At 41.3% G+C, this 27,433-nt stretch overlaps 1 protein-coding gene across 2 annotated transcripts in view; it reads left to right on the forward strand.

Annotated features, from left to right (window-relative positions):
• si:ch211-236h17.3 (carbohydrate sulfotransferase 11) overlaps positions 1–23,799 on the forward strand; it is a 30,282-nt gene extending 6,483 nt beyond the window's left edge. The window contains exons 2-4 of one of the 2 annotated variants that reach the window (XM_034196447.1): positions 16,999–17,075; positions 18,831–18,995; positions 22,793–23,799. In XM_034196447.1, the coding sequence (XP_034052338.1) occupies positions 16,999–17,075; positions 18,831–18,995; positions 22,793–23,473 (923 nt within the window). In that variant the 3' untranslated portion in view covers positions 23,474–23,799. The remainder of the gene's footprint in view (positions 1–16,998; positions 17,076–18,830; positions 18,996–22,792) is intronic. The other variant, XM_034196448.1, reaches the window with a different exon arrangement.
• The last annotated feature ends 3,634 nt before the right edge of the window (positions 23,800–27,433 follow it).

Below are 27,433 nucleotides of genomic sequence, written 5' to 3' on the forward strand. Positions count from 1 at the left end.
ATTAGTGTGAACAACTAGTTTACATGTTAGGCTAACAGTGCCTTGGTTAAAGAGCCTGTTGCTGTTTATTTATAGCTTTGAATTCTTTAAAACCAATATTATCTTCTTAAACTTGTATGGTAGTCAGGAGCATCACTTTCTAATGTTTATTGATATATTTAGAGGGAGGGGATCTAAAGTAATGCTTTAAAATTCAGATTAGATTAATGTCTACCATTTTCTTAAATTCATGGTAGTTTCAGTAATCCCATGGTAATTGAGGACACAAGTTATCTAAATGACTAATGTCATCTTTATGGCTTTCAGAAAGGACAGGAGACCGACAGGTGACTATCAAAGGACTAGCAGCAGCAGCATGATGATGATGTTAAATGTGTTGTTTTAGGAACATCCATTGCAAATACATGGAATTCAATAAACATTGAATAGCATATCATGCAGTTTGTCTGTGCCTTTTCCTCCTAGTCGCCACCATGGTTTGCTGTGCTGCCTGGGGATGCTCAAATCGCTCCAAGAAAGGAGTACGAATGTACGGCTTCCCCACTGACACAGAGCGGAGGAAAAAATGGCTGGCTCAAGTCAGCAGGAGCAATTTCACAACCAACAGCAAACAAAGATGTGATGTAATTATATACAAATACTGCATTTGCACTTTTTCACAAAACGAAAACCACACCATTGGGAAAGCTTAATGTTTTGTTTAATACAAAAAACAGGGAAAGGCTTGAAAAACACTGAGAGTTGAGACTCAGGGTGCAGGGTGAGGGTCTCAGTGCAGGTATTCAGGCTCCATTGAATCCCCCTCTGGTTCTTGTGCTGAAAGAGGGAGTAACAGACAGGAGAAAGGGTTATACACACCTATATAGCACACCTATTGGATGGGAAATTGCCTTGGGGAGATAAGGTGTTTACTTATATAAAACAGTAGTATTAAACTTACCTTGTGTTTTCACTCTCACTTAAGTCCCTCTCCCTTTGCCATCAATCCAAAATCAGCTGAGCTGCAACATTATACAGACCGGTAATAATCAACATAATCACAAGGACACAATATGGCTCTGCTAAAAACACTCACTCTTACACGCACCAAAGTTATATTTATCTAATATTTAACTCCCTCCACCCCCGCATACAATCCCGTTTAGAAGCCCCTCTTCTCTAATTCAACAACGTTGGACCAAATAGACATTAAGAGAACGGAATTTACAATTAAAAGGCTGTTCAACGTGTGTTGCTAATTGCTTCAGTATCCTAGCTTGATCTGTTATCTGTAAACGTTCCCTAAATCTACTGATTTAGGGATAATCCACTGACATCCTTTAATACACATGTTAATTTGAATCAGATGTACTGATAATATCCGCAATATAAATCTTTAAACTTCTTCTTACCTTTAAAAGTCCGTCACGAACGGTCTATTATGCTGCAACTCTACAGCTCTGCTAGCCTTGGCGCTAACTTCCGGGGAACGATTGAGAGACTCCACGATCCGCCATTGCTGTAAAAAAGTGGTCCATTGGAGTGAACGGAGATGACGTAACTCTCAGTCTATATGGCGCTGGTTTTAGCTAATGGGCAAGAGAAATTCGACCCTATAATCACTGCCCTTCTATCCAAACTTGGGCCCAGAAACATTGGACTTTGGGATATTTCTGTTTTGGAAAAGGGGAACATTATCTCCTTTGTCCCTGTTAAAATATTTTAAATGTCCTCTTGCATGTTGGCAAATGAAAGGTTTGCAGAGTAGTTCCTGTAACATGCTCCCATCACTTCTTAATTGTTACACTTCCCCCAAAAATCCTCCCTCAAGCCAGTGTGACATTTTGAAGGGAAAATCCTCTGACATGTTCTATTTTCAGTCGTCCTCTCTTATTAAATACATCATAATTTCAACCAAAATAGACATGAAAACCCAGTTTCTATTTCCTCTCAGTACTCCTTTTATGTGGCTGCATTGACTCAGCAGCTGTGTGACGTTTGAGGTTAAATGTTACGATGCCAAGAATCTTACCTCAGTGTGAAAGGGTGGTGCGCAGTGTGTGCACTTGTCAAAGGTGGGGTGACCTTGTCAGCATTTACAAAGAAAGTGAAATCCACACTTGTGCTTACAGTGCTAATTTCAAAGTGGTAACACAGGAAACCATTTTCTATCCTAATCCAGATTATCAAAAAGATTATAATTTTTTACGAGAACAACATGAATAGCACAATTTTAATGAAGAAGTAAAACATGTCAATCTTTAACCAACCTGCATTTATTTATCCTTGTCTTAAGATTTAATGATATATCATGGCTGTTAGGGTTAGGGTCATGTTTTGTTTGCATTATGGCTGATACTGAGCTAATATGTGTTGTCACTGGTCAGAGCCAGGATTCGTACTCTTGGTCCAATCATAATTCCTGAACCACACACATATCCTCTGTTGGTGTTGATGTTTCCTCTACATTCACCCACTCAAACTTTTCCACTCCGCTTGCTGGGCAAAGCTTCTTGGCTTCACATCCTCGAGGGTGGGAAACACCCTTCTCTCTCTTTCCCAGCCATAGGAGACCATAGTGAAATGTCTGATCAAGTTGAAATCCCCACGGCATTTTATCACAATTTCGCACCTACACCATGCCAATGTTTGAGGTCTAGATTGTTCCGACAAAACTCTTGTCACACAATCATTAAACCTGAGCGGAATGACACATAAATAAATAAACCGCCTCAGATGGATGACGGGTGTTTGAAGATTGTTTTTGCCAGATATCACGGATGCTCTACTTTCTCGTTAACAAAAGCAGAATCCACTCTGCTGGCTTCTTTCTTTGTCCTACATACAGTCAGTGCACAAATTAAAAATGTTATATTTTACAATCTTTAGGCACACACATTGTAATCATCGTCATTGAACAAATGTATTTACCCACAAACGTGCTTTTTCACCACCAAACACAGAACAAAGTATAATCCTGAAAGCAAGCGTGCAAGTTGCTGACGACCATCTGACTTTTCTATCAATGCAGCTGTTGTGAAACAAACAAACAAACAAACAAACAAACATATAGCCTTTATTATAATGGCCCACACAATGCCCACAGCTCTTTGGAGAGTGCTGCTCACCACATGCTGCACCTGCTGGCTATTTATTCTAAAAGGACTACTTGTTCATCTCTTTTACATGTTATATCTTGTACATCGTTAATCCTTCTGGCCGCCATCTTTCTTTTTAAACTTGCCAATTCTTTGGCTTTGTAAAGGCCTGATTGGCCTCAACAGAAAGCTCAAATCAGTTGGAGATGATTTGAGCTTTGGGACATGGCGCGTTATCCTGCTGGAAGTAGCCATCAGAAGAAGGGTACACTGTGGTCATAAAGAGATGGACATGATCAGAAACAGTTACTCAGGTAGGCTGTGGCTTTTAAACGATGCTCAATTGGTACTAAGGAGCCTAAAGGATGCCAAGAAAATATCGCCCACACCATTACACCACCAACACCAGCCTGAACCGTTAATATGATATTTATGATATTTACGCCAAATTCTGACCCTACTTTCCGAACATCGCAGCATAAACCAAGACTCATCAGACCAGGCAACCTTTTTCCAATCTTCTATTGTCAACGTTTGGTGAGCCCGTGCAAATTGTAGCCTCAGTTTCCTGTTCCTAGCTGACAGGAGTGGCCCCCCATGTGGTCTTCTGCTGCTGTAGCCCATCTGCTTCAGGGTTCCACGTGTTGTGTGTTCAGCGATGGTCTTCTGCATACCTTGGTTGTATCGAGTGATTATTTGAGTAACTTGTTTCTATCATCTTTAAACAGTTTGGCATCAACACTGCATTTTCGCCCAGAGAACTGCCGCTCGCTGGTAGGGCAGCTCAATTCATCGTATTTTAATCGCAATTACGATTTTGTCTTGCAACGATTATGAAAACAACGTCATTGAAATAAAACGATTATTATTTTTTATTATTAATTTTTTTTGTAATTGTTTTTTCAGTTGAATTATACTTAAAGTTCAGGGTAATCAACTGTTAAAAACATACTGTTCACATTTCTTTCTTCAATAAATGGATAATCGTTTTTAATAATCGTGATATCAATTATTGACCCAAATAATCGAGATTATGATTTTTGCCATAATCGAGCAGCCCTACTCGCTGCGTATTTTCCCTTTCTCGGACCATTCTCTGTAAACCCTAGAGATGGCTGTGCGTGAAAATCCCAGTAGATCAGCAGTTTCTGAAATACTCAGACTGTCTGGCACCAACAGCCATGCCACGTTCAAAGTCACTTAAATCAACCTTTCTTCCACATTCTGATGCTCAGTTTGAACCTCACCAGGTCGTCTTGACCATGTCTACATTGAGTTGCTGCTATGTGATTGGCTGATTAGATAGTTGCCTTAAAGAGCAGTTGAATGAGTGTACTTAATAAAGTGGCCAGTGAGTGTATATTGTTAGCTCTGTTTAAAACCTGTGCCAACTTAGACAGGAAACTGCACCAATTAACTTTATCTAACATCACAAATGCAGAATATACAGTTGGTGCTTACCAGTATTCGGTTGCTTTCCTTGGAATGAGTCAAATGACACCTCTTTTCACCCTCTGTCTGAAACCAGAGCCCAGTCTGCTCTGATTGGTTAGCTGGCGAGCTCTGTTGAGATTGATCAACCGCTTAGAGATGACCCGCTCTTTAGCCTATCATGTGCCATGTGTTGGAGCAAGCCAATAGTAGTGCTAGTGTTGCATAATGATGCCATTTTGTTACGGAAGTCCCTCCGGAGGAAACACTGGGATTTGAGCCTTTGCAGACTATTTACATGCACAAAACCTAAAGAACTACAGGAAAGGGAAAACCAAAGACAGGGCTTCTTTCAAGGCAGTTGTTGAGCTCGACAGAAATAGTGCTTTGATGTATATTATGAGTATCAGCTGAAACGGAACTTGTATTATATTAAATTGTTTTCCTATATTGCCCAGCAAGTCTACACACATGATGTACCCTCCTAGTCACCTTATCCCCTGTGGGCCCTCTCATCCTGGCCCCTACATGCATGCTGTATTTATACAGTGGTGAATAATAACCCAAGTGTGTTAAGGCCTCACATTACTACGTTCATGTCAAATCTATCCGAGTAAACCCATAATCCATCAAACTGAAGCCTTTTAGTGTTAAGGAGAATTAGAGGGGCCTGCAGATGTATCTCTGGTCAGTTTGAGCTGTGATATCATACCAAGTGTGGAATTAGCTGGTTGGTGTAGTAACTTCATCCTTAAATCTGTTTAAGCAATATTTTAGTTGGAAGTGTCTTTATTTGAACTGTGCAACTTAACACATGGAGGGCGATGTTAAACTGGAACAAAGGAGATGAGTGATCGTAAAGACGCCTCATGTTGTCGGTCTAATTAGCACCATGTGCTCTCTGAGCGTGTTGATGGTGTGACATTCACAAGTGAATCAAGCTACGCTCAAAACAAAAACAGAAAGTCTGGCGGCTGTGTTAATCCTGATGACCCCGATGTCTCTTCCTGTTATCAGTTGTTTTGTGACTTTTAGTTTCTCTCAGTGAATCTGCCTTTTACATTCAGGTTTTCTTTCAGCTTGTGGAAACTTCCATTACGCGGCCCTCATGAACGCAGTCCTTCATTTCAAGTGCAATTAAGTGTAATTTGACCTCTTTAAGTAAATATTTACAGTATTGGTGCCACAGAATCCTCTTTGCTGTACACCATGATCCCAGAGGGGGTTAGAGGAAACTTTATTTTTTTTAAGTGGGATTTTTGTCCGCCGATAGCAGATGGCATAGATTTGTTTTGATAAAAAAAATAATATTGACAAAAAAGGTGCATGCAATGGTCCCACACACAGTGAATGCATTTTAGAATAGTTCTCAATAAACGTTTTCACCTTCTGTAAACTGATGAGATAGTGCTGTCTGTTTATAATGCAGCAGTAGAGTTTACAGGGTTAATGGAACCTTGTTTGTCTGTGAATTTAACATCATAAAGTTCAATGTGGGCCTGTAAGTGCATTTGTAGTAACACTGCGAATGCGATTCAACCGTCAGCAATTGTGTCACTTCTGGGCCTGAGAGGAAGTGGTGATAGAACACATGTCACAGAGCGAGTGCTGGCGAGAGATAGCTGCTAATGAAAGAGAACATTTCAAGTATTTTTTATTAGTATGTACAACTACGGTTGCAAAATTCCGGGAATTTTCAAAGATGGAAACCTTTATGGGAATAAACGGGAATAAACTGGGAATTTTTAAATTGAAGGTTGGCTCTTCATAGGGAATTTAAATATAGTTGGGGAAAGTATATTTGAGCATAATCTTGACTAAAACAAACAGATGCCATTCAAGTACACTTGAATATCCATGCCATTCCTCAATCACATCTACATAGCACACTGCTTACTGCATGGCTATTGAGACCACACCCCCTGCAGCAGGGGTGGGGAACCTCTGGCCCCCGGGCCGTATATGGCCCGTGAGTCCATTTGATGCGGCCCTCGAGGTAATTTCTAAACACACGCAAAAAATTAAAGAAATCTAGAGCGCAAAATAATTAAACAAGCGAGTGCCTGTTTTTTCTGGCCGAGGTCAGGGTCCTTGACACAACACAAGCCTAACGTGTCATCACGTGGTATATGTCTCGTCTGGGGTGCAGTTCTGATGGAGAGCACCGGAACGCCGCTCCAGCACTTCCAAAAATTGCAGTACCCATAAGGAGCTGTACACATGCCGCAGTTTTTGCGTGGCTGTGTCTTTAGTTGAAAGCCCAGTGGCGATCTGTCATACTGATCACTGATCAATAACTGTGCTGTTATTAGCATCTGGTTAGCTTGCTATGCTAATGAATATAAGAAGCTTTTTCTCCAACCAGTGAGGTAAAGGCACATCTTTATATGATCATTATAGTCATAAAAAAATAAGAGAATAAAGTAAACGGGTATAAAATACTATATGACAGTAAAAAAAAAAAGTTGTTAAATAAACAAGAATACAGTTTAAAAGGGGAGTGATTTGTAAAATATCCATAACGAAAAAGAAAATCTGCTTCCAGTTCGGTGTTGAGAGATGTATCCATAGATCTCCTAATGTTGCTCTCACACCAGATTGATGCTTTTAACTTCAACATTTAAAGAAATATATTCCCGGGGGAGCATGCCCCCGGACCCCCCTAGAGGAGGTTAGGTTCCCCCCCCCCACACTTATATCATGTTCACATGGATAGGAAACTAAATACATTTGCACACATCTTGTGTCCATATCTTTCTGTTTGGTGGTCACGCCACACCGTGCACGTGCATGCGTGAGTCATGGTGAGATATCTGGATTCAGAGGTTGCTTTTTCTTTGCACAGCATGAAAGAAAGGGGAAATGAATGGGCTGTGATTTTAGTATTTTTAAGCAGAGGTCAATAATTTGTGCGGCCCTCGGAGGATGTTGAAAACATTGAAATGGCCCTTGAGAGGAAAAAGGTTCCCCACCCCTGCCCTACAAGCACTGTGCATTCCTCCATCACATGCACAGATGATTTCTTGTGGAGATTCTTGGATGGGGGGTGCATTTTTGTTCACTTTTGAATGAGTGGGGTTGGGGGGATGAGTAATATTTAACTCAACATTTATTGTTTGTTTGTTTGTAGCCTTTATTTAACCAGGTGAAGCCCCTTGAGATCAAAAGATCTCTTTTTCAAGGGTGACCTGCAGGACATTAGTTACACATGTAACATAAAAACAACAGAACAACAATAAGGATGACAAACAACATAATGTACAGGGTACAGTTTACAAACTCTATTTACAGAGACAGGTACCATGAGTATCAAACAGCATGTCAGCCAGCTGAGTTTTAAAATGATGCAGGGGAACCAAAGTGCTCAGTTTTAAACATGTTTGCAGACTGTTCCAATTTAGTGGAGCTGCACAACTAAAAGCTTTCTTCCCTAAGACAGTCCTAGCACTTGGCACATTTAATAAAACAACATCATCAGATCTCAGGCAATATGTACTTTCAATTCGTCGAGAGATCAGAGAGCACATATAAAAAGGTAGTTTACCCAACATGGCTTTGTAAATGAACATGTACCAATGACTGAGCCTCCGTACAGCTAGTGAAGGCAGACCTGCCTTGGCATACAGGGTACAGTGATGAGTAAGTGCTTTACAGTTAGTAACAAATCTCAGTGCACTGTGATACGCGGCATCTAACTTTTCCAGGCAGGTGCATTCATATAGGTCAGATCACCATAGTCCAGCACAGGTAAAAAGGTCACAGAGCCTTTTCCTGGCTTCAAATGAGAAACAGGACTTGTTTCTTAAAAAGAAACCTAGTCTAACCCTCAGCTTTTTAAGCAGGTTATTGACATGAAGTTTAAAAGTAAGACAATCATCAAGCCAGATACCTAGGTATTTATAATGGGTAACCACTTTGAGTACTTGTCCTTGCATAGTAACAATATCCAAAGCAGTGTCTGTAGTCTTTTTAGCTTTAGAAAAGAGCATTACCTTGGTTTTATCAACATTTAAAATAAGCTTAAGCTCAGCGAGCTGAGTCTGAATAATGTTAAAAACAGCCTGTAATTTAACACCAGCCTCCTTAATGGAGGGACCTGCACAGTACATCACGGTATCATCAGCATAAAAATGTAAAGTAGCTTCATCCACATTTTCACCTAAACTGTTGATATGGAGAATAAAAGTGGACCTAAAACAGAACCTTGAGGAACACCATTAGCAATGTTTAACCACTCAGAAGACAGCCCATCAAAGTGAACACATTGGGACCTTTCAGAGAGGTAGTTCACAAATCACCCCACTGCATGGCTGGATATGCCGATACTGAGTAGCCTCTGCTTTAAGATGCGATGATCGACGGTATCAAACGCTTTGGATAGGTCAACAAATAGAGCTGCACAACTCTGCTTATTATCTAAAATACTCGTAATATCATTCACCACTTTCATTGTGGCAGTGATGGTGCTATGTTGTTTTCTGAAGCCTGACTGATGTTTAGACAGGATATCATTTTTACATAAAAACTCCTTTACCTGTTCACTCACTAGGCGTTCGAGCACCTTCGCCAGAACTGACAATTTAGAGATTGGCCTATAGTTATTTAAAATAGTTGCCTCCCCTCCTTTTAGTAAAGGCAGGACATACGCTGACTTCCATACTTTTGGAATTGCATTTGTGCTGAGGGAGAGGTTAAAAAGAGTAGTGAGAGGAGGAGCAATAAAATCTGCAGCTATCTTTAAAAAGAAAGGTTCTACGTTGTCCGGGCCAGCCGGTTTCTTAGGATCTAGCTTAGATAAGGCTTCATGAACAACATTGACAGTAAAAGGAGTAAAACTGAAAGGGTTTTCCAGACCACATTGTTCAGAGTCACGGATTGGGGTGTTCACAGAAGCAGAGTTAGTCACAGAATCAAACATAGAACCACAGGACACAAAATGCTCATTAAAGCAATTGCCACTCATCTAGTGCCAGATGCTGTGGTAAGGCACGGAGGTAGCTCATTACGGATCTCACCGGTGGATATCGATTTTATGGCTTTCCAAAATTTCCTAGGATTATTTAGGTTTTCTGTGGTAACTGACAAATAGTACTTTGACTTTGCACTTTTGACATTTGAAGTGAAGCTATTCCTTAGCTGCCTAAAACGCAGCCACTCTACCTCTGAGCCTGATTGCCTAGCCTTTGCCCAAGCCTTGTTTCTCTCATGAAGGAGACTGGACAGATTAGCAGAAAACCAAGGATTGTCTCGTCCCTTTACTCTAAATGTATGCAGGGGTGCATGTCTATCAATGACCTCCATAAAACCAAGATAACAATAAGACCATGCGGTTTCCACATCAGCACACAGATCGATTTTACCCCAATCAAAATCAAACAGATCATGCACAAAACCCTGCTCCACAAAATGTTTTTTGTCTCTCTTAATGATAATGCGAGGTTTAACCTTTAGGACCTTAGTGTCCCTAATTGTGGGTACAACACAGTGATCGCTCAGATCATTTGCAAATACTCCCACAGATGAATATTTATGGGGAACATTAGTTAAAATGAGATCAATTAGGGAGGATTTATTAAGGGACTTAATGTTAGGGCGAGTAGGACTGTCAACAATCTGAGTAACATTCAAAGAGATACAAAGGTTTTTAAAATCCTCTGACACTGCAGTTAACCAGTCCCAGTTAAAATCTCCAAGTAGCACTATGTCCTTGTAGTCTAGTTGCGATAAAAGATTTGCTAGCGAAGACAAGGAGTCTTTGACAGCTGATGGGGGGTCTGTAACAACTCACTACCATGACCTGTTGACCCTTTGCCACTTCTATATTTAAGGCTAAGAATTCGAATTGCTTACTAATAGATTTGGAAACTAATGTGGTTACACTGAACTTATTCTTACATATATGGCAACGCCAGACTTGAATCCAGTAGACTTCTCAGAAAGACTAGAGATCTTCTCATAGTCCAAAACAGTTAACAGGCACAGCAGAATCCCGATATGGGCCATTTTCCCAGACCAGCACACAGTATCCGCGATGTTCCTGGAGCAAATCAGCAGCGTGGAAGCGCTCCGGTCCCTCCGTGGTATCCCCGGGGTGAAAGCAGGCCTCTGCAACAGCAGAACAAGGACAGGTGGAAAGCAGGCCCCAGCCGTGGTAAAATCCTCCTCCGCACAGCAGCGCACGCCCGGTGGAAGCAGGACAAGCCCGAAGCGTGGATCTCTCCGTCTCTCCGCGACAACTCCGGGGTAAAAACCTCTCCAGTACAGCCGTATTCTACAGGTGGGAGCAGGCCTCCGTAGATCGCAGATCGCAGGCAGCAACAGGTGGATCCGCTCCGTCTCTTCGCGACGTTTCCGGGGGAAAAACACCTCAGTACAGCCGTACTCGACAGGTGGGGAATTCATGTTTTTGTTCTGCAATGAAACAAATTATTGTTCAATAAAATAATTCAAACTTGTTCTGTTCTACTTACAAATAAATCTGTTCAAATGTCATGTTTGTTAATTGTATCATTTTGCATGGATGTTTTTTTGGATGGCAAAACAAACCCTCAATTCCCAGTTAATTCCCATTATTCCCATGGAAGGTTTCCAATATGGAATATTTCCCAAATTCCCCAGCTTAACTTCCCATGGAAATGTACCGGAAATGTTCCGCCCCTTTGCAACCCTATGTACAACACAGATACCTCGTATAGGCTGTTAGAATTCAAGTGAGGTATCAGTAGAATTCAGTGGCAAACCGTCAGGGCCTTCAAGGTATTCCGAGAATACCCTGGAACTCTCAGATAAAACAAACAAAAAATCGATTTAATTATATAAATAAAATGTAATAAAATGTATATAAAATGAATAAATGAGAATCGTATCCGTGTTGTTGATCTGTAATATTACAGTGTTACGTTGATTTGTTTGTCCTTCTCGGACCATGCACTAGCATTTCAGTGGTTTTGTGTTAGAAAAGAAAGCAACCAATCAGATCTTGTTCTGGGTCTCTGGCAGTGACGTGCGGTGAGGTTCATGGCTGGTGAGGCACTGACTCTTTCAGTCAGATTTACAAATATTATATTCTGACCTTAATCGAAATATTCTGTTATTTTCAAAAGCTTTTTTGGTCTGATGTTTCAATTCATTTTAAACAGACTGTTCAACAAAAGGATACCCACAATCTAAATATTGGATTGTTCTTTCTTAGTAAGAACCAATTTTCATTACCAATTGTGGTCTTACCTTGACTTGAAGATGAAGTCCATGCTATCCTTCTGGACAACAATCTCTATTACTTTTTTGTAAAAGTCCTCCTTATCTTCCTCTAGTTTCAAAAGTCTAGTTTGTTGTTCGCGTCTACCGTCTCTGCGTAGAATAACAGTAGCAACAAGGACCTGTGGGCTCACGTGCGCCCCCTTCAGTGCGGCAGAGATTATGGCTGCCTCCCCTGGTGCTTTTTTCATTGCCGTTGTACGGCGAGCCTAAATATCATATATACGTGAAATAAGTTATTTAGAGACTATGGATGGCGAGGATAAATGTAATAAAGGGATCTACAAACATTACATTGGTGACATACAGTGAGATGGTGCAGGCATGCGCTTAGGGCCCGCTTTCCAGCCAGTTTCTGTGAGGTAACGCATTCTGAGGTGAGGCAGAGCTCATCTGTGCCTCACCTCACCCCACAGTAACTGGCTTGAGCGCGCTCACAAAATAAGTGCCCGCGCTAAATTAGTGCCCGCGCTCCAGCAAGTTACTGTGGGCTTACGAGAGGCAGAGCTCGTCCCTGCCTCACTCCTCATTGCTCCCATGTAGTTGTAGCGGAGCTCGGCAAATTTGCTGATTTTGACTATAAAAAGCGATTGGAATCATACATAAATCACACTTACAACACAGATCAGTGGAGACATTTTATTATAACTATTTAGTTTTTCTTTAGTTGTTTTTCCGTTACATTGTAGTATGGCCAGTCTATGAGTATGACAGGTGAGGCTCTGCCTCCCCTGACTGCACGTCGCTGGTCTCTGGGTAGAATATCCTTCAACCAAGGTATTCTACATCCTTGATCGAATGCCCTGGCCGTTGCACTGAATGAGAGCGTACGTTTGGACTGACAGTTTGATCAACCAATCATATATTGATTTGTAGCCAATGGGCGTATTCTTTCAGAGGTTCCCTCGGTTCCAGGGTACTCTAGGCCCCGCTAGTTAACTGGCTCGAGACAGGATCTAGAATGAATGCGACGAAGCAATTCATGCCGTTTTATTGTTTTTAACGTTGAAATGACAAGTGCAACAGGTGAAGATGAAGTTGTTGCGGAATTGTTGTACCCTTTTCAAGACGACAATTCAGTGAAAAGACGGACATTATAATGCCGCGGCGGGGGGTGTGTCTGTCTACAGAAGGTCCGGTTGTGATAGACACGGTTCGCCACTGGTAGAATTACTTTAGATATATTTCAAGTATTTCTTTAAACCAGAGCCCATGGACGTGTGTGACAGCATGCTCCCCTCAACTTGCTTGATTGTCCTCGGCCGCTCCGTAGTTTCAGAGCGCATCGAGTTTAAAATACCATCTACTAGGGGTGTAACGGTACACGTATCCGTACCGAAATTATTCGGTACGGGCCCTTCGGTTCGGTACACGTGTGTACCGAAGTGTACCGAACGAATATAACGTTAAACGTAAAAAATTGAGAACGTAAACAACTTTTTGTAAATAATCTCAGGTGCTGCGTCGCAGCATTCAGAGTAATTTGCTCACATTGTGTTCAACGCCTCATAGAGCGAGCAAGTCATTTCATTGGACGAGAGGCATACTATGAGAGCTGGTCACAGGGATGCGTTCAAATGTAGTCAGTAATTTGAGGAACTGTCGAAATGGCGAACGCAGATAAAGTTGAGCTGGAAAATCCTCCAGCATCATTGAAGTCTCCGGTTTGGGAACATTTTGGTTTCGCAGTTACGTACAAGGATGACGGACAAAGACAGGTGGACCGAACCAAAGCTGTTTGTCGGCATTGTTCAACTAACATTGGTTACGCGGCTGGCAATACATCCAACTTGCACACTCATTTGAAAAGGCATCACCCGAACGTGAATATCACCGGTACCAAAAGAAAAAAGACTGAAGTGCAAACCCAACTCCCGCTAGCATGTAAGCCTCCACCACTCGCAGAAAGTTCAGACCGAGCCAAAGCTATTACAAACGCCAAGTATCCTTATGTTGCCATGTTAGCAAAGCGCTACCTGGCTGTATCTGCTACCTCTGTCCCTAGCGAGGGTGTTCTGCAGATCTGCCCTTTCGGCAAGCAATGTGGACAAGTTCATCTTTCTTTAAACAACATGAAAATACAATGACAAGCAAGTCCTAATGTCAAACTGGCTGCTCAGGTACTAGCACAGTTCAAATACAGATCATTTCAGTTCATCGAAATGCTGCACCTTAATGTTTATTTTATTATATTTTGTATTTATTTGAGTGAATACATTATTCCCAGTTTAATAATAATTTTAAAAAAACAACAGTTTTTTTTATGTTTTGTGAAAAAAAATTCTGCTGTACCGAAAACGTACCGAACCGAACCGTGACCTAAAAACCGAGTTACGTACCGAACCGAAATGTTTGTGAACCGTTACACCCCTACCATCTACTGATGCTGACAGCCCCGCTCCTGCCGCCCGCTTGCATCTTTACGATCACTTCCACGCTCACCGGCAGGCCCGGACTGGCCATCGGGAGGGTGTGTGTATGTGTGGCGCGCGTGAGAGAGAGAGAACGTGCACACCTTACATGTATTGTTGTTGTTAGCATCTGGTGCTAGCTAGCTGCGCTAACGGATATAAGGAGCTGCTTAAATGAAAACAGAGGAGCGGCATTTCGCCTACAACTGCGCCGAGCACTTGACTTTATGCAGGTAGCCAGACAGTGGGACATTGTACGAAAAGTCAGCACACTCAGCACGGATAGTGCGCAACATGATTGCAGCGTCCAGGCAGCTCCCGTACGAGCATATGCCTTGAGTTGCACATAGCTCCAACGATCCATCACAGAGTCTCCCCACACACACACACACACACTTTGTATTGTATTGTATGAGAGAGGTTCCAGGTTGAATTGAGGCGAATATTTGTAATGTTCAGAGGTTGTTGCGTTTAATATTCATGAGAATATTTGTGATTGTTCAAATGATAATAAACAAACATTTGCATAAAGCATATTTGTCCACTCATATGTTACTGTGTATGTACCAAGTATTAAAAACTTGAAAAATATCCCTCTTAGGTACATTTAGAACAGATAAAAAATGTGCGATTAATTTGCGATTAATCGCGATTAACTATGGCCAATCATGCGATTAAATATTTTACTCGACTGACAGCCCTAATATATATATTTTTTTTTTTGTTACTTTTATTGTCATTACACAGTAGGCCTATTACTATGTAACAAAATGGTTTCTCTGCATTTGACCCATCCTAGTGTTAGGAGCAGTGGGCTGCCATTATGAACGGCGCCCGGGGAGCAGTGTAGTGAACGGTATCGTGCCGTGACTTGAACTGGTGACCTTCCAGTTGCCAAGCCAAGTCCCTATCCACTTCGCCACCACCACCGAATTTTGTATTTTCATTACATGTTTTTTTATTTGTCTAATGCTGCCTGTGCTGCACCTCTTTTACCTTTTCACCTGTTTCTAGAGCGCATACACATAACATGTGTACTGAGTTTTGCATTAAACTACAGTCCTTTCTGAACAACTTGTAAAAGTTATCATCATATCGAGGCACTTTTAGTTGACAAATTATCTCTGTAAATACTTTGCCACTCTAACATCTTTCCCTTGAGAGATGATGAATGTTTCCCCTCCCAAAGCAGACCATTAATATGAGGTAGCTTCCACAAGTGACTGTTGACCTACTTTCCAGCTTTCAGAGGAAGCTTCCTGAGTTTGTGGAAAGCTTACTGTAGCTGCTTCTAATGTGCTGTTGACTGAGGGCTCAGACACCTCTTCCTTTATATTCAGCTCCACCTGGAACTGAAGAGTGTCTGATTTCTACGCATGATTAGGGTTTTTACATCCTAACACTGTGCCAAAATAGCATGACATGTTACTGTTTACGTGCCCTGCTTCCATACACAACCTAAGATATGGGTTTCATGTGTATCCAGTAGAGCTTTCAACATGGTCCAGCAGGACTTAGATGTCTATCTCTGCGTGATTGGATGATGTGGCACAGATTCACCCAGAGGAAGTGGAGGATTCATGTGAGCTGAGGCAGAGCGGCTGCATCACGACACTTTCAGTCTCACCGTCTAGCTCAGATCCACACTTCATGTGCTCAGTCACCAAGCTGTTCTCCTTTTTCACTTCCTCAAAATATCAGGAAGTAGATAGGATTTACAGTCTGATTTGAATCCTTTTGTTAACCATAGTGTCTCAAACTGACACAGAGATGTATTACATTTGGACTGAGCAAAAAGTAGAGAAAAAGTTTGAGAGAATAAGTTGCGTGTCCTTCTGGTCTCAATAGCATAGCCCTCTAACTTGCCCTTTTTTTGACTGCTTTCCATATGATGGTATGCCATATTCTCCCTGTCATTCCATGCGTCTTCTTTCAAGTAGATTCCCTCCTGCTAACATTCCATAAAGCACATTCCCATCTCTCTCCATCTCATTCCAGCCTGGTATACCCTATAGATTGTTGAGCCGCATGTGTAAAACAAATCACTTTTTTTGTAACCCAAACACTGACTGGCATCAGGCCCTGGGTGGGAACAGGGGAGGGGGAGGAGGATGAGGGGGGGGGTGTGGAAGGAGAGGACAGATGTGTTTATAGAGGCTAGAGGAGAGAGGACAACAAGGTCTCCGCCGGACTGATGTTGAAAACGTCCTCACACGAGCTGAGCCGCCTGCTCCATCATTACAGATGCAGGATGTGCAGCCGGACGTAGTTTGAACCCACAGCTAATCAGCCATGCATTTTTATCATATTTTGGTTTTGTTGTGTTTAAAATAATTGGTTTTGAATGTTCTCCAAATCTTTTTTTGTGTTGACTGTGCCCCAGAGTGAATTTGCTGTGCTATTAGATGTCCTAAAGGCTTGCAATATGCTAGAACAAAGAGAGAGCTGAAGGGGAGACATGTAACTTATGTAAGAGTTACAAAGAGAACACACTGTTCCTATGGAATCTATCAATGAAAGGAGGGAGGATCACGTCATGACAATGGGTTGGAAACTTGGCTCTGAATGATACGGACATCTTTAAAGTGTCATTTGAACCTCTGTACTAAAATATGACACATTGTAAAGAGAGAACAGTTTCTTCTAAAGTAGAGTGTTCAGACTTGAATCAGTGGTGACAAAGCAGCATCTGATAACACATGACACAGAATGACTGTATCCAATTCATTACGCCTGTGGAAAAGTAAGAAATGAACAGGACTGATGGAAATAGTTGAACTATTTTGTTGAATTGGGATTTGTATTGTTGTCTGTCTTTGTAGAACCTGGTGTGAACACAGACAGCAGACCAGGGAAAAGTAGGAGGAGTCCACTGCAGACTCTCTACAATGGAGACCAGGTGAGAACACAGTCACACACACACACACACACACACACACACACACACACACACACACACACACACACACACACACACACACACTAGGGCTGTACCCGAATATTCGTTCATTGGAGTACTATTCGGGTTTCAATTTCGTTATTCGGATATTCGTTTTTATTTGTATTTGAATTTATTGAAAACTCCAACATCAACGTAAGAGCGTGTGCCTCTTCAGGGGGTGCTAACACTTAACCATAAAGGTTATCGTTTACTTTCTCCGTCTTTATATGTAGATATTACTTTTTCTCCGTTAATCTCCGTCACGTTGTTTCCATAGCAACAACAACTTCCTGTCAACAGCGCTAACTCTCCTTCAAAATAAAAGCATGTCCATACAAAATAGGAAGCCAAGCCAAATTACACTTAAGAGATCTACAACTGCAACGAAAGTACCCAATGCAATATCCTTTTCAATTTCAAAGAACACAAATTGGGTTATTTACATTAACAAATAACTATAAAACAACAATACTGTAGAATAACAAAATTAATGCCGTGAACAAACCGAAATACACGTGTTGAAGCGGTTTGCTGCTGATTACTACGCCTCCCCCGCACGGGCCGAATATTCGCCGCTGATTACTACCAAATATCCGGAGCCCGAAAAATGGTATTCGGGACAGCCCTAACACACACACACAAATAATATGTTTGCCAAAACTGCTTTTTAAAGGTTGAATAATAGACTACCACTTAAGTCAAGACTGAAATGTCTCTACATTTCTGTATTCCCTTAAAGTTACATAAAACATTTTTGAACTATCCGATTACTAGTACATTTAAAAATAAAAAAGGAATAAATAGGATTACAATGTTACAATACATTTAAATTGAAAATAAAAAAGTGATACAATTCAAATCAATATAATACAGCTAAAGGTACTGCCTTCTTTCTTTTTGGTTTTAATTTAGGCTACTTTCATTCTTCGTTATTTAAAATATATATATTTTTTCATCTTGTATTTATATATTTAAATGCAGTAGGTGGACACTTGAGGGGAATAAGTAGCACCAGTGTGATTTTTGTGAGATTATTACCATCTGGCCAAAGTTACGGGGGGGTGGGCAAACAGGCAGCTATAACGCCAGCTCTGCCACATTAAGAAGCCCCCTTTAGTTTTTCACCTGCTTAAACAAAAATACTGTGTTTGATTTGAGTTAAAGTAAGTAACGTTTGTTTATTTTCTCTTGTATTTATTTACATTTCATTTTGAGGACATCCAAAATTAAAGAAAAGTAATCAGGTCACATTACTTTTAAATGGTGATGGTCAGATTGGGTTAGTGATTACGTTAACATGTAAATATAGTCATTGAGACAACAGCATACATTCTTAAAGTAACCCCTCTTTAGCTTTGAAACCCCACTGCACACTACCTGGCAACAAGCAGCAGACATAGTTCTAGCTGGTGAACATTTAGCAGTTAAACAGCCAGATGTTTCCCTGTAGAAGAGCCATGGACAGATCTAAAAATCAGTCAGAAAAGCTACAAATGCTTTTTTTGTAAGATATTTTAAGACAAAGGAGAAATCTGCTTGAAAAATAAATCCCCTGAATGTGTGTTGTGATAAGCACCCTGATGTCTGCTCTTATGAGTTTCTTTGGGCGCACAACATTTCTGAAACAAATTGAAAAGGTTTTTCTATTTCTGCTTCCCCCTCCTCCCTCAATTCCCCATTTGGACTCATTCCTCACCCTGATCACATCACAAGCAGCTGGAGCTGCTGGCGGCTCAGAGGTCGCTCCAAGGTCGCAGGGAGCTGCTGGAGCAGGCGTGTCTGAGCCACACCAGGAAGCGCCAAGTGCTTTCCCCCGAGGACCTCAAACACCTCATTGTGGATGATAAACACAGCCTCATCTACTGCTACGTACCCAAGGTTGGTGACAGTGAGATTAAGAAGTGCATCTGGGGGAGAGATGAAGGGGGGACGGGGGGGGGAGAGATGTGAGGCAAATACATGAGATGAAAGACACCGCTGCATGCAGATGTTCTAAAAACGAATGGAAGTTAATTATTGCTGTTTAGCCTCAAAAAGCGCCGACACATTTTAGAATCCATCGTAATTTTTCACTTTTTTGGAGGGGGGATATTCATTCCCATGGTGCAAAAAAAGTATATTTAGCTACCAGTCTTGCCACCATTAAATTGACTGTTATTTTTGTTGTAATATTATAGTCTTACTGATAAATGTACTGGTATTTATATTTATTGTTTCTACTTTAATTTGTGTTATAATTGTAAGTGTGATGATAATCAATCAATCAATCAATCAATGTTTATTTATATAGCCCAATATCACAAATGTTACATTTGTCTCAGTGGACTTTACAGTTTGTACAAAATATCAGTATGACAATACGACACCCTCTGTCCTTAGACCCTCACATCGTACAAGGAAAAACTTCCGAAGAAAACCCACAGTTTAAAGGGAAAAATGGGAGAAACCTCAGGGAGAGCAACAGAGGAGGGATCCCTCTCCCAGGACGGACAGACGTGCAATAGATGCCGTGTGTAAATTGAAAAGATAATACATTTGCAACATAGGTAGTCCAAATGTTTGGAAATGCATGTGTGTATAATAGGAAGATGAATCCACGAGGATATCCATCCAGGACCTATGATCCAGGACCACAGCCACGACTCAAGATCCAGGACAGAGGAGCGCAGGATCATCCATGTCTCCGGATCCCGGCGTATACAGACACCAAAAAGAAAGACATTTGGGGAAGCTGGGTTAATCGGAACATGAGAGTACACAGGTACAGACAGAGAGAAGGAAGAAGTAAGATGTCCCCTGACAAACTAAGCCTATATCAGCAAAACTAGGGGCTGAATCTAATCAGCCCTAACTATAAGCTTTATCAAAAAGGAAGGTCTTAAGCGCACTCTTAAAAACGGATAGGGTGTCTGCCGCCCGAACACAAACTGGAAGCTGATTCCACAAATGTGGAGCTTGATAAGAAAAGGCTCTGGCTCCCATTGTACTTTTAGAGACTCTAGGAACAACCAACAACCCTGCATTCTTGGAACGCAATGCCCTAGTAGGACAGTAGGGTATAATGAGTTCTTTAAGGTAAGATGGCGCCTGCCCATTAAGGGCTTTGTAGGCGAGAAGAAGAATTTTAAATTCTATCCTGTGTTCTATAGGGAGCCAGTGTAAGGCAGCCAGAACAGGAGTAATGTGGTCCCTTTTCCTAACTCTGGTTAGTACACGAGCTGCAGCATTTTGAATCAGCTGAAGCGACTTGACTGACTTCTTGGTACACCCTGATAATAAGGAGTTACAATAATCCAGCCTTGAAGTAACAAATGCATGGACTAGTTTCTCTGCATCGTTTTGAGGCAAGATATGCCTGATTTTTGCAATGTTACGTAGATGGAAGTAGGCGGTCCTTGAAATTGATTTTATGTGGGCGTTAAAGGATAAATCCTGATCAAATATAACACCAAGATTCCTTACAGTCTCACTGGAGGCCAAATTAATGCCATCCATAGTTAGTATATCCTTAGATAATTTGTTTCGTAGATTCTTCGGGCCAAGTACAATAACTTCAGTTTTGATCGTGTTTAACATCAAAAAGTTTAAGGTCATCCACGTTTTTAAGTCCTTAAGGCAGTCTTGAATTTTATTTAGATGATTAATTTCATCAGGCTTGATTGATAAATATAGTTGAGTATCATCCGCATAACAATGAAAATGTACAGAATGATTCCTTATAATATTGCCTAACGGAAGCATATATAATGTGAACAAAATAGGTCCGAGCACTGAGCCCTGTGGCACTCCATGGCTAACTTTGGTTTGCGTGGAAGATTCATCATTGACACGTACAAACTGAGAGCGTTCAGATAGATAGGACCTAAACCAGTCTAAAGCAGTTCCCTGTATGCCAACTAAGTGCTCTAGTCTTTGCAATAGGATATCATGGTCGATAGTATCAAATGCAGCACTGAGATCGAGCAAAACAAGAATAGAGACACGTCCCTTGTCAGAGGCTATTAGAATGTCATTTGTGACTTTAACCAGAGCTGTCTCTGTGCTATGATGTGTTCTAAAGCCAGACTGAAAATCTTCAAATAAATCATTGTTTTTTAAGTAATCACACAACTGTTTTGCGACCGCTTTCTCAATAATTTTTGAGAGGAACGGAAGATTGGAAATAGGTCTATAATTGGCTAAAACCTCTGGATCGAGGTTGTGCTTTTTAAGAAGCGGTTTTTATCACTGCTACTTTGAATGATTGTGGAACATAGCCTGATAATAAAGACATATTCATAATATTTAATAAATAAGTGCTAATTAATGGAAAAACTTCCTTCAACAGCTTAGTTGGAATTGGGTCTAACATACACGTTGATGGTTTAGAAGAGAGAATCATTGAATTTAATTGTTCAAGGTTTATGGCTGAAAAGCATTCTAGTTTACTATCTAGTGTAATATTAGAACTTACGTTTCCGGGAGCTGTTGATAACACTATACTGGTCAAAGGCAAGAGGTCATTAATTTTGTTTCTAAGAGTAACAATTGTATCGTTAAAAAAGCACATAAAATCATTACTACTGAGTGCTATGGGAATAGAAGGCTCAATCGAGCTGTGGCTCTCTGTCAGCCTGGCTACAGTGCTGAAAAGAAATCTTGCATTATTCTTATTCTCATCTATTAATGAAGAGTAGTAGGCTGCTCTCGCTTTACGCAGTGCTTTCTTATATTCATTGAGAGTAATATGCCAAATTAAACGAGATTCTTCAAGTTTAGTGGAACGCCATATCCTTTCAAGTTGTCTCGACTTTTGCTTTATTTTGCGGGTTTCGGCATTATGCCATGGAGCTAATCTATGTTGTTTTATTTTCTTCTTTTTCAAAGGAGCAACAGAGTCTAATTTTATTCGCAGCGCATCTGTAGCACTATCAACAACATGATCAATTTGGGGTGGTGTACATTTTGTATAAGTTTCCTCCCTTACATGCAGACATGCTATCGAGTTAAGTATTGGTGGAATCTCTTCCTTAAATTTGGCTATAGCACTAACAGATAGGTTTCTGCTGCAGGAGCTTTTGACTAATGCTTTGTAGTCTAGTAACAGTACTTCAAAAGTTACTAAGAAATGGTCGGATAAAGCAGGATTATGCGGTTCGACTAATAGTTGCTCAATTTCAATACCATAAGTCAGAACAAGGTCGAGAGTGTGATTATAGCAGTGGGTTGGTTTATTTACACTCTGACAAAAACCAACAGAATCTAATATAGAGTTAAATGCAACAGTAAGGCTATTTTTATCATCGTCAACATGAATATTAAAGTCACCTACGATAATTACTTTATCTGTTTTAAGAACCAAAGTTGATAAAAACTCAGAGAATTCTGATAAGAATTCTGAATAAGGACCTGGTGCACGGTACACTGTAACAAATAAGATTGGCTGCAAAGTTTTCCAGGTCGGATGCATAAGACTAAAAACAAGACTTTCAAAGGAGGTATAATTTAATTTTGGTTTAGTATTGATAAGTAAACTTGAGTCAAAGATTGCTGCAACTCCACCTCCTCGGCCCGTGCCCATTATAATATAATGAAAACATTTATGCTAATAGCTAAATAATAGCTACATTTAATTATAAGTATGAATGTGTATTTTGGCTTGAAAGATAATCTCCCTCTCTTGTTGTCCCCCCCAGGTAGCCTGCACCAATTGGAAGCGAGTCCTGATGGTCCTCACCAGTGACGGCCGCTACACGGACCCCCTCTCCATCCCTGCCAACGAGGCCCATGTGGCGGGGAACCTCCGCACGCTCTCCGAGTTCTCCGTCCCCGAGATCAACCGACGCCTCCGCAGCTACCTCAAGTTCATCTTCGTGCGGGACCCCTTCGAGCGCCTGGTGTCGGCGTACCGCAATAAGTTCACCCGGAGCTACAACACTGCGTTCCACCGGCGCTACGGAACCAAGATCATCCGCCGGCACCGGCCCGAACCGGATCCAGAGGAGATTGAGAAAGGAAATAACGTTTTATTCCACGAGTTTGTCCAGTACCTCGTGGACCCCCGGACCCAGCGGGAGGAACCCTTTAACGAGCACTGGGAGCGGGTGCACTCGCTCTGCCACCCCTGCCTCATCCACTACGACGTGGTGGGGAAGTACGAGACCCTGGAGCCGGACGCCCAGGCCGTGCTCAGCCTGGCCGGGGTGGAGGGGACGCTTCAGTTTCCCACGTCTGGGAAAAGCACCAGGACTGATGGCAACATGGCCGCACGCTACTTCAAGCACATCAGCCCTTTCTACCAGAAGAAACTGTTCAACCTGTATCGCATGGACTTCCTGCTCTTCAACTACTCCACACCAGAGTACCTCAGGACTTGATGAGGGGGGGGGTGAGAGCGTTGACATCAGTCTGATGGTTTTCCCTTCAGTTTCAGTTTGTGATGATCATGTTGCACGTTTCGGTTGCCATCTCTGCCCAGAGTAGTCCATCACACGCTCTGGCTTGTCACTAAGACCCTCGGAAAGAAACAGCTGTGGAGAAAGAACCAAAAGCAAATGGAACCAAAAGACAGTTTGCCAAGCATCTGTAACACTTGTCAGCTTGCTTTCTAGTGTGAAAGAGTGTATTGTTCTGACGTCAAGCAGAACAAAGGGCAGACTGGTTCTTCCCAAAATGTGTTAGAACCATTCCAGGTGACACAAACAAGTCCTTTCTGATGGGGAGGGGGGAGGGGGGGGGGGGGGGGGGGGGGCTTTAGGTTAATTTAGAACCCAATATTTATTTTTTATTCAGTTCCTTGTGTTTCTCGCCTAGAAATTGCCTCGTCAAATTGAACAAACGTTTCTTTGACTTGTATCTTTGTCTTCCTTCACCTGTGGATTTGAGAATTCTGCCCCACCAGCACGTCCGGTGCCTTCTACAGTGAAACATATCCCGTGGCTTATTCTTCTGAGAACCAATGAGCCATAAATCAAAGTGACACTTTGGGAGGAGCAGGTTCTCCTCTGGTCGGGTGAATGTGCTGACTGTGAACCTGAACACAGCAGATTCATCCAAAGCAGTAGAATATCTCTGGATGGCTTTTATTTATGTATGTTGGTGCATCAAAGTATTTATTGTGTGTGTCAGTAAGGGCCTGTGATAAATGTATTTGATATGAAAGAAGGGATTCCTTTCTGCATGGAAAGTTACTTGCTGTTTTTGCTTTTGCACATGCCAAACAGAAATCAAAAAATGTTGTTCTCCTCTGTGAGGTTCAACTCTAACTCTAAAGCCATTGCCTGGGCTTGTTCTATCTAACATGTGACACACAATCGGGGACTCTATCTTGAGTCATTTCCAGGAAAGCAGCCGTCTCTCCTTGATTCCAGTCAAAGTGTGTTGCCATCCCTCCTCTATCACTGTCTGTATTTAGCTGTGGGCAGGTAGGCTGAACAAACAGCCACATAGCTGCGGTGGGGCAGGGTCCGGCTCAGCGCGGCCCCTCTCAGAGCTCCCCTTGTTAGCTCGTCCAGGGGTTAGGCCTCTCCACTGCAGGGCCTTGTTCAGCAGAGTGACAGAATTGACATTGGGGAGAACACAGAGGCTCGTGTAGGAAAATGTTTATTAATGGCCTCTGCTGGGGAAAATATCAGTAAGTTGTTCCTTTCATACAGCCTTCAAAGTCTAGAGGGGATGTTAAACTTCAAACTCAGCTCATGGGGTGTTCTACTGCGTATAGCCATGTTTTGACAAGACAGAAAAATGCATGGAATTTTAAAAACGATATCTTTACGAGTCTTTTTTAAAGTGATACAATGTTAAAGGAGGGTAATGCGAAATGGGCGGAAGCCCATAATAATCTATGTTGAAACTAGGAGTTAAGTCATCTCCAATGACATGATTTTAATTGGAAAAGTTTAATCTAGTGCAATTTAAAAATATATATTTTTGAACAAAGTGAACTTTAAATGTTTAAAGTACATAAATAAATAATTTATTTGTCTCTGTAAAATGACTGAAACATTTATTTTCAGGTTTCTGAAGGATTATATCATTTGGCACTATTCGTAGCTACAAAATGAGGCTGTTTTTATTCCAATGTTTTCGACAACCTCCAGAAAGACAAACAAACAAAACAGACAAGCAAGACATCATCTCATTGGCTGAGGGAATAACGATCTCAGAATTGAGTTTCTGTCAACCCTATGATTAAGCCAAATGATTGACTTCCTTTTCTCAGAAAACTTGCCAGGTCAAGTCATCTCATGTCACAAACAGTTAAATGGCAGGAAACTGTTAAATGAGTTTATCTTGCAAATGTATTTAGTCAGACTGGCCCAGGCATGTCCTCTGGAAACATTGCTTTTCTTTCTGCCTGTAGCAATGCTTTGAAAAGTGCAATATCTGTGTTAGATCTGTAATGTGGTCAACGCTGTGTCTGTGTGACTTCCTCTGGCATAGAAGCCTTTTTGCTCATGCCACAACCCATGTTTCTGTTTGCTATGAATGCAGCAATGGATTACAGGGTTTTCAGTTCAATGCTACCCTTTGTAAAAGTGTGTGAGTAAAGCCATCATTTGCAAGCAGATGTGACTTGCCAAAAAACCAGTCACACCCTTCATTTTTTGCTTCCACTGTCTGGATGTCAAATATATGTTTTATCTTTCCTGGAAAATACAGATTACAAATAACCAGTAGGTTGTTCTTTCAAGTGTGTGTGTGTGTGTGTGTGTGTGTGTGTGTGTGTGTGTGTGTGTGTGTGTGTGTGTGTGTGTGTGTGTGTGTGTGTGTGTGTGTGAATCTCATGACCAGACGCTGCTGTGAATGAACACAGCTAGTCAAAATCTTTAGTCACACCTGTCTCTTGGTGAGTCGTGAAATAGTGAACAGAGAACAATCTGGAAGGTCTCCTGCACCAGTTCATTTGTGCCACAAAACTGTGAATGTGATAACTGAAGTGCACTTGCTGATGCTCTGGTTGACTGGCTGGTTACCTTGAACTTTCTACAAATACAATCCTTAAACAGCAACAGTGTGTGTATTAGTTTTTTCTACCATGTCTTTTTTTACAATACACCATACCTGTTTATCGAACATACTATTCTACGCCTTTCTTTCCAACATACAATCCTATTCTTTTTGTATTATACCATACCATTAGGGGTGTAACGGTATTCGTCACGGTTCGGACGTCACGGTTCGGCACACACAGTCACACGACGAATACGCATTTTTTTTACGAGTGGGAAAAAAAAGTGTCATTCAGGGCAGTATCCACTACACTATTTATAATCCAGGGGGCGGTATTGCGCCTAAAAGCTGTTTGCCAGCCGCCCTTAAACAACAAATGAAGAACAAGAAGAAACACAACAACAAAACGAACAAAATACAAGAAGAAGAAAAGTTAGTATGGCGATTTCAGATAACACACAGGAGCTAGAACCCACCTGCTTCTTTTAAATCAGCTGTGTGGGAACATTTCGGGTTCCCTGTGGACTACAATAACGATGGAGTGTGCGAGTGGTGGATCGGACGAGGACGGTGTGTCGCCGTTGTTTTACAGTGGTGCGGTATGCTAATGGTAACACAAGCCAACATGCTACATCATATCAGAAGGCATCACCCAGATTTGCCAATCACTGGAGCAAAAGACAACAGCAGTTCAACAGCTGATCCCCGCCGTGAGACCAAAATAAATAACGGAAGCTTTTGGCATATGTTTTTCAACGGCTATGCGCTCTTGAAACACTTTCTTATTATTTATGATGTCATATTTTCAAGACATTCTTTTTAGTTTTACAGCTTGATGAAACCTTTTTGTTTGACATCAGCCATTATAGATAATATGGCCATCTGAGTGTACTGTGTAAGGTTTGTTTTTAACTGTTTAATACAGTTAATTATTCAAAAAAAGAGTTCTTTTAAAAAAAAAACTGAAACTTGCACTACTGTTCAAACATAAATAACAACAAACCTGGAATTATGCATTTGGGACTTTTTTTTGCTTTTTCTTGTTGTACCGAACCGTGACCCCCAAACCGAGGTACGAACCGAACCGTGACTTCTGTGAACCGTTACACCCCTACATACCATGGTCATTTTCTCTCACATTTAGACATCAATTTTAATGTTTTGATGATTAGCAATACTATTTAGATTTTTCGACTATAGTACTACTAGTATTTCAAAACAATGCAAACAAACACTTTAGTATAGAAAAATGTCAGAAAAACAGCATAGTATGCATTTTTTACATTTCCGCCGTTTTGTTGCATATTTTTTTAACAGAAATGTTGTTTTATTTAATATTTTTGAGCTACTATACTACTTAGTTTTTCTGCTAAATTCAACAGTCT

Source organism: Gymnodraco acuticeps, unplaced genomic scaffold (assembly GCF_902827175.1).
Source record: "Gymnodraco acuticeps unplaced genomic scaffold, fGymAcu1.1, whole genome shotgun sequence".
Lineage (NCBI taxonomy): Eukaryota > Metazoa > Chordata > Actinopteri > Perciformes > Bathydraconidae > Gymnodraco > Gymnodraco acuticeps.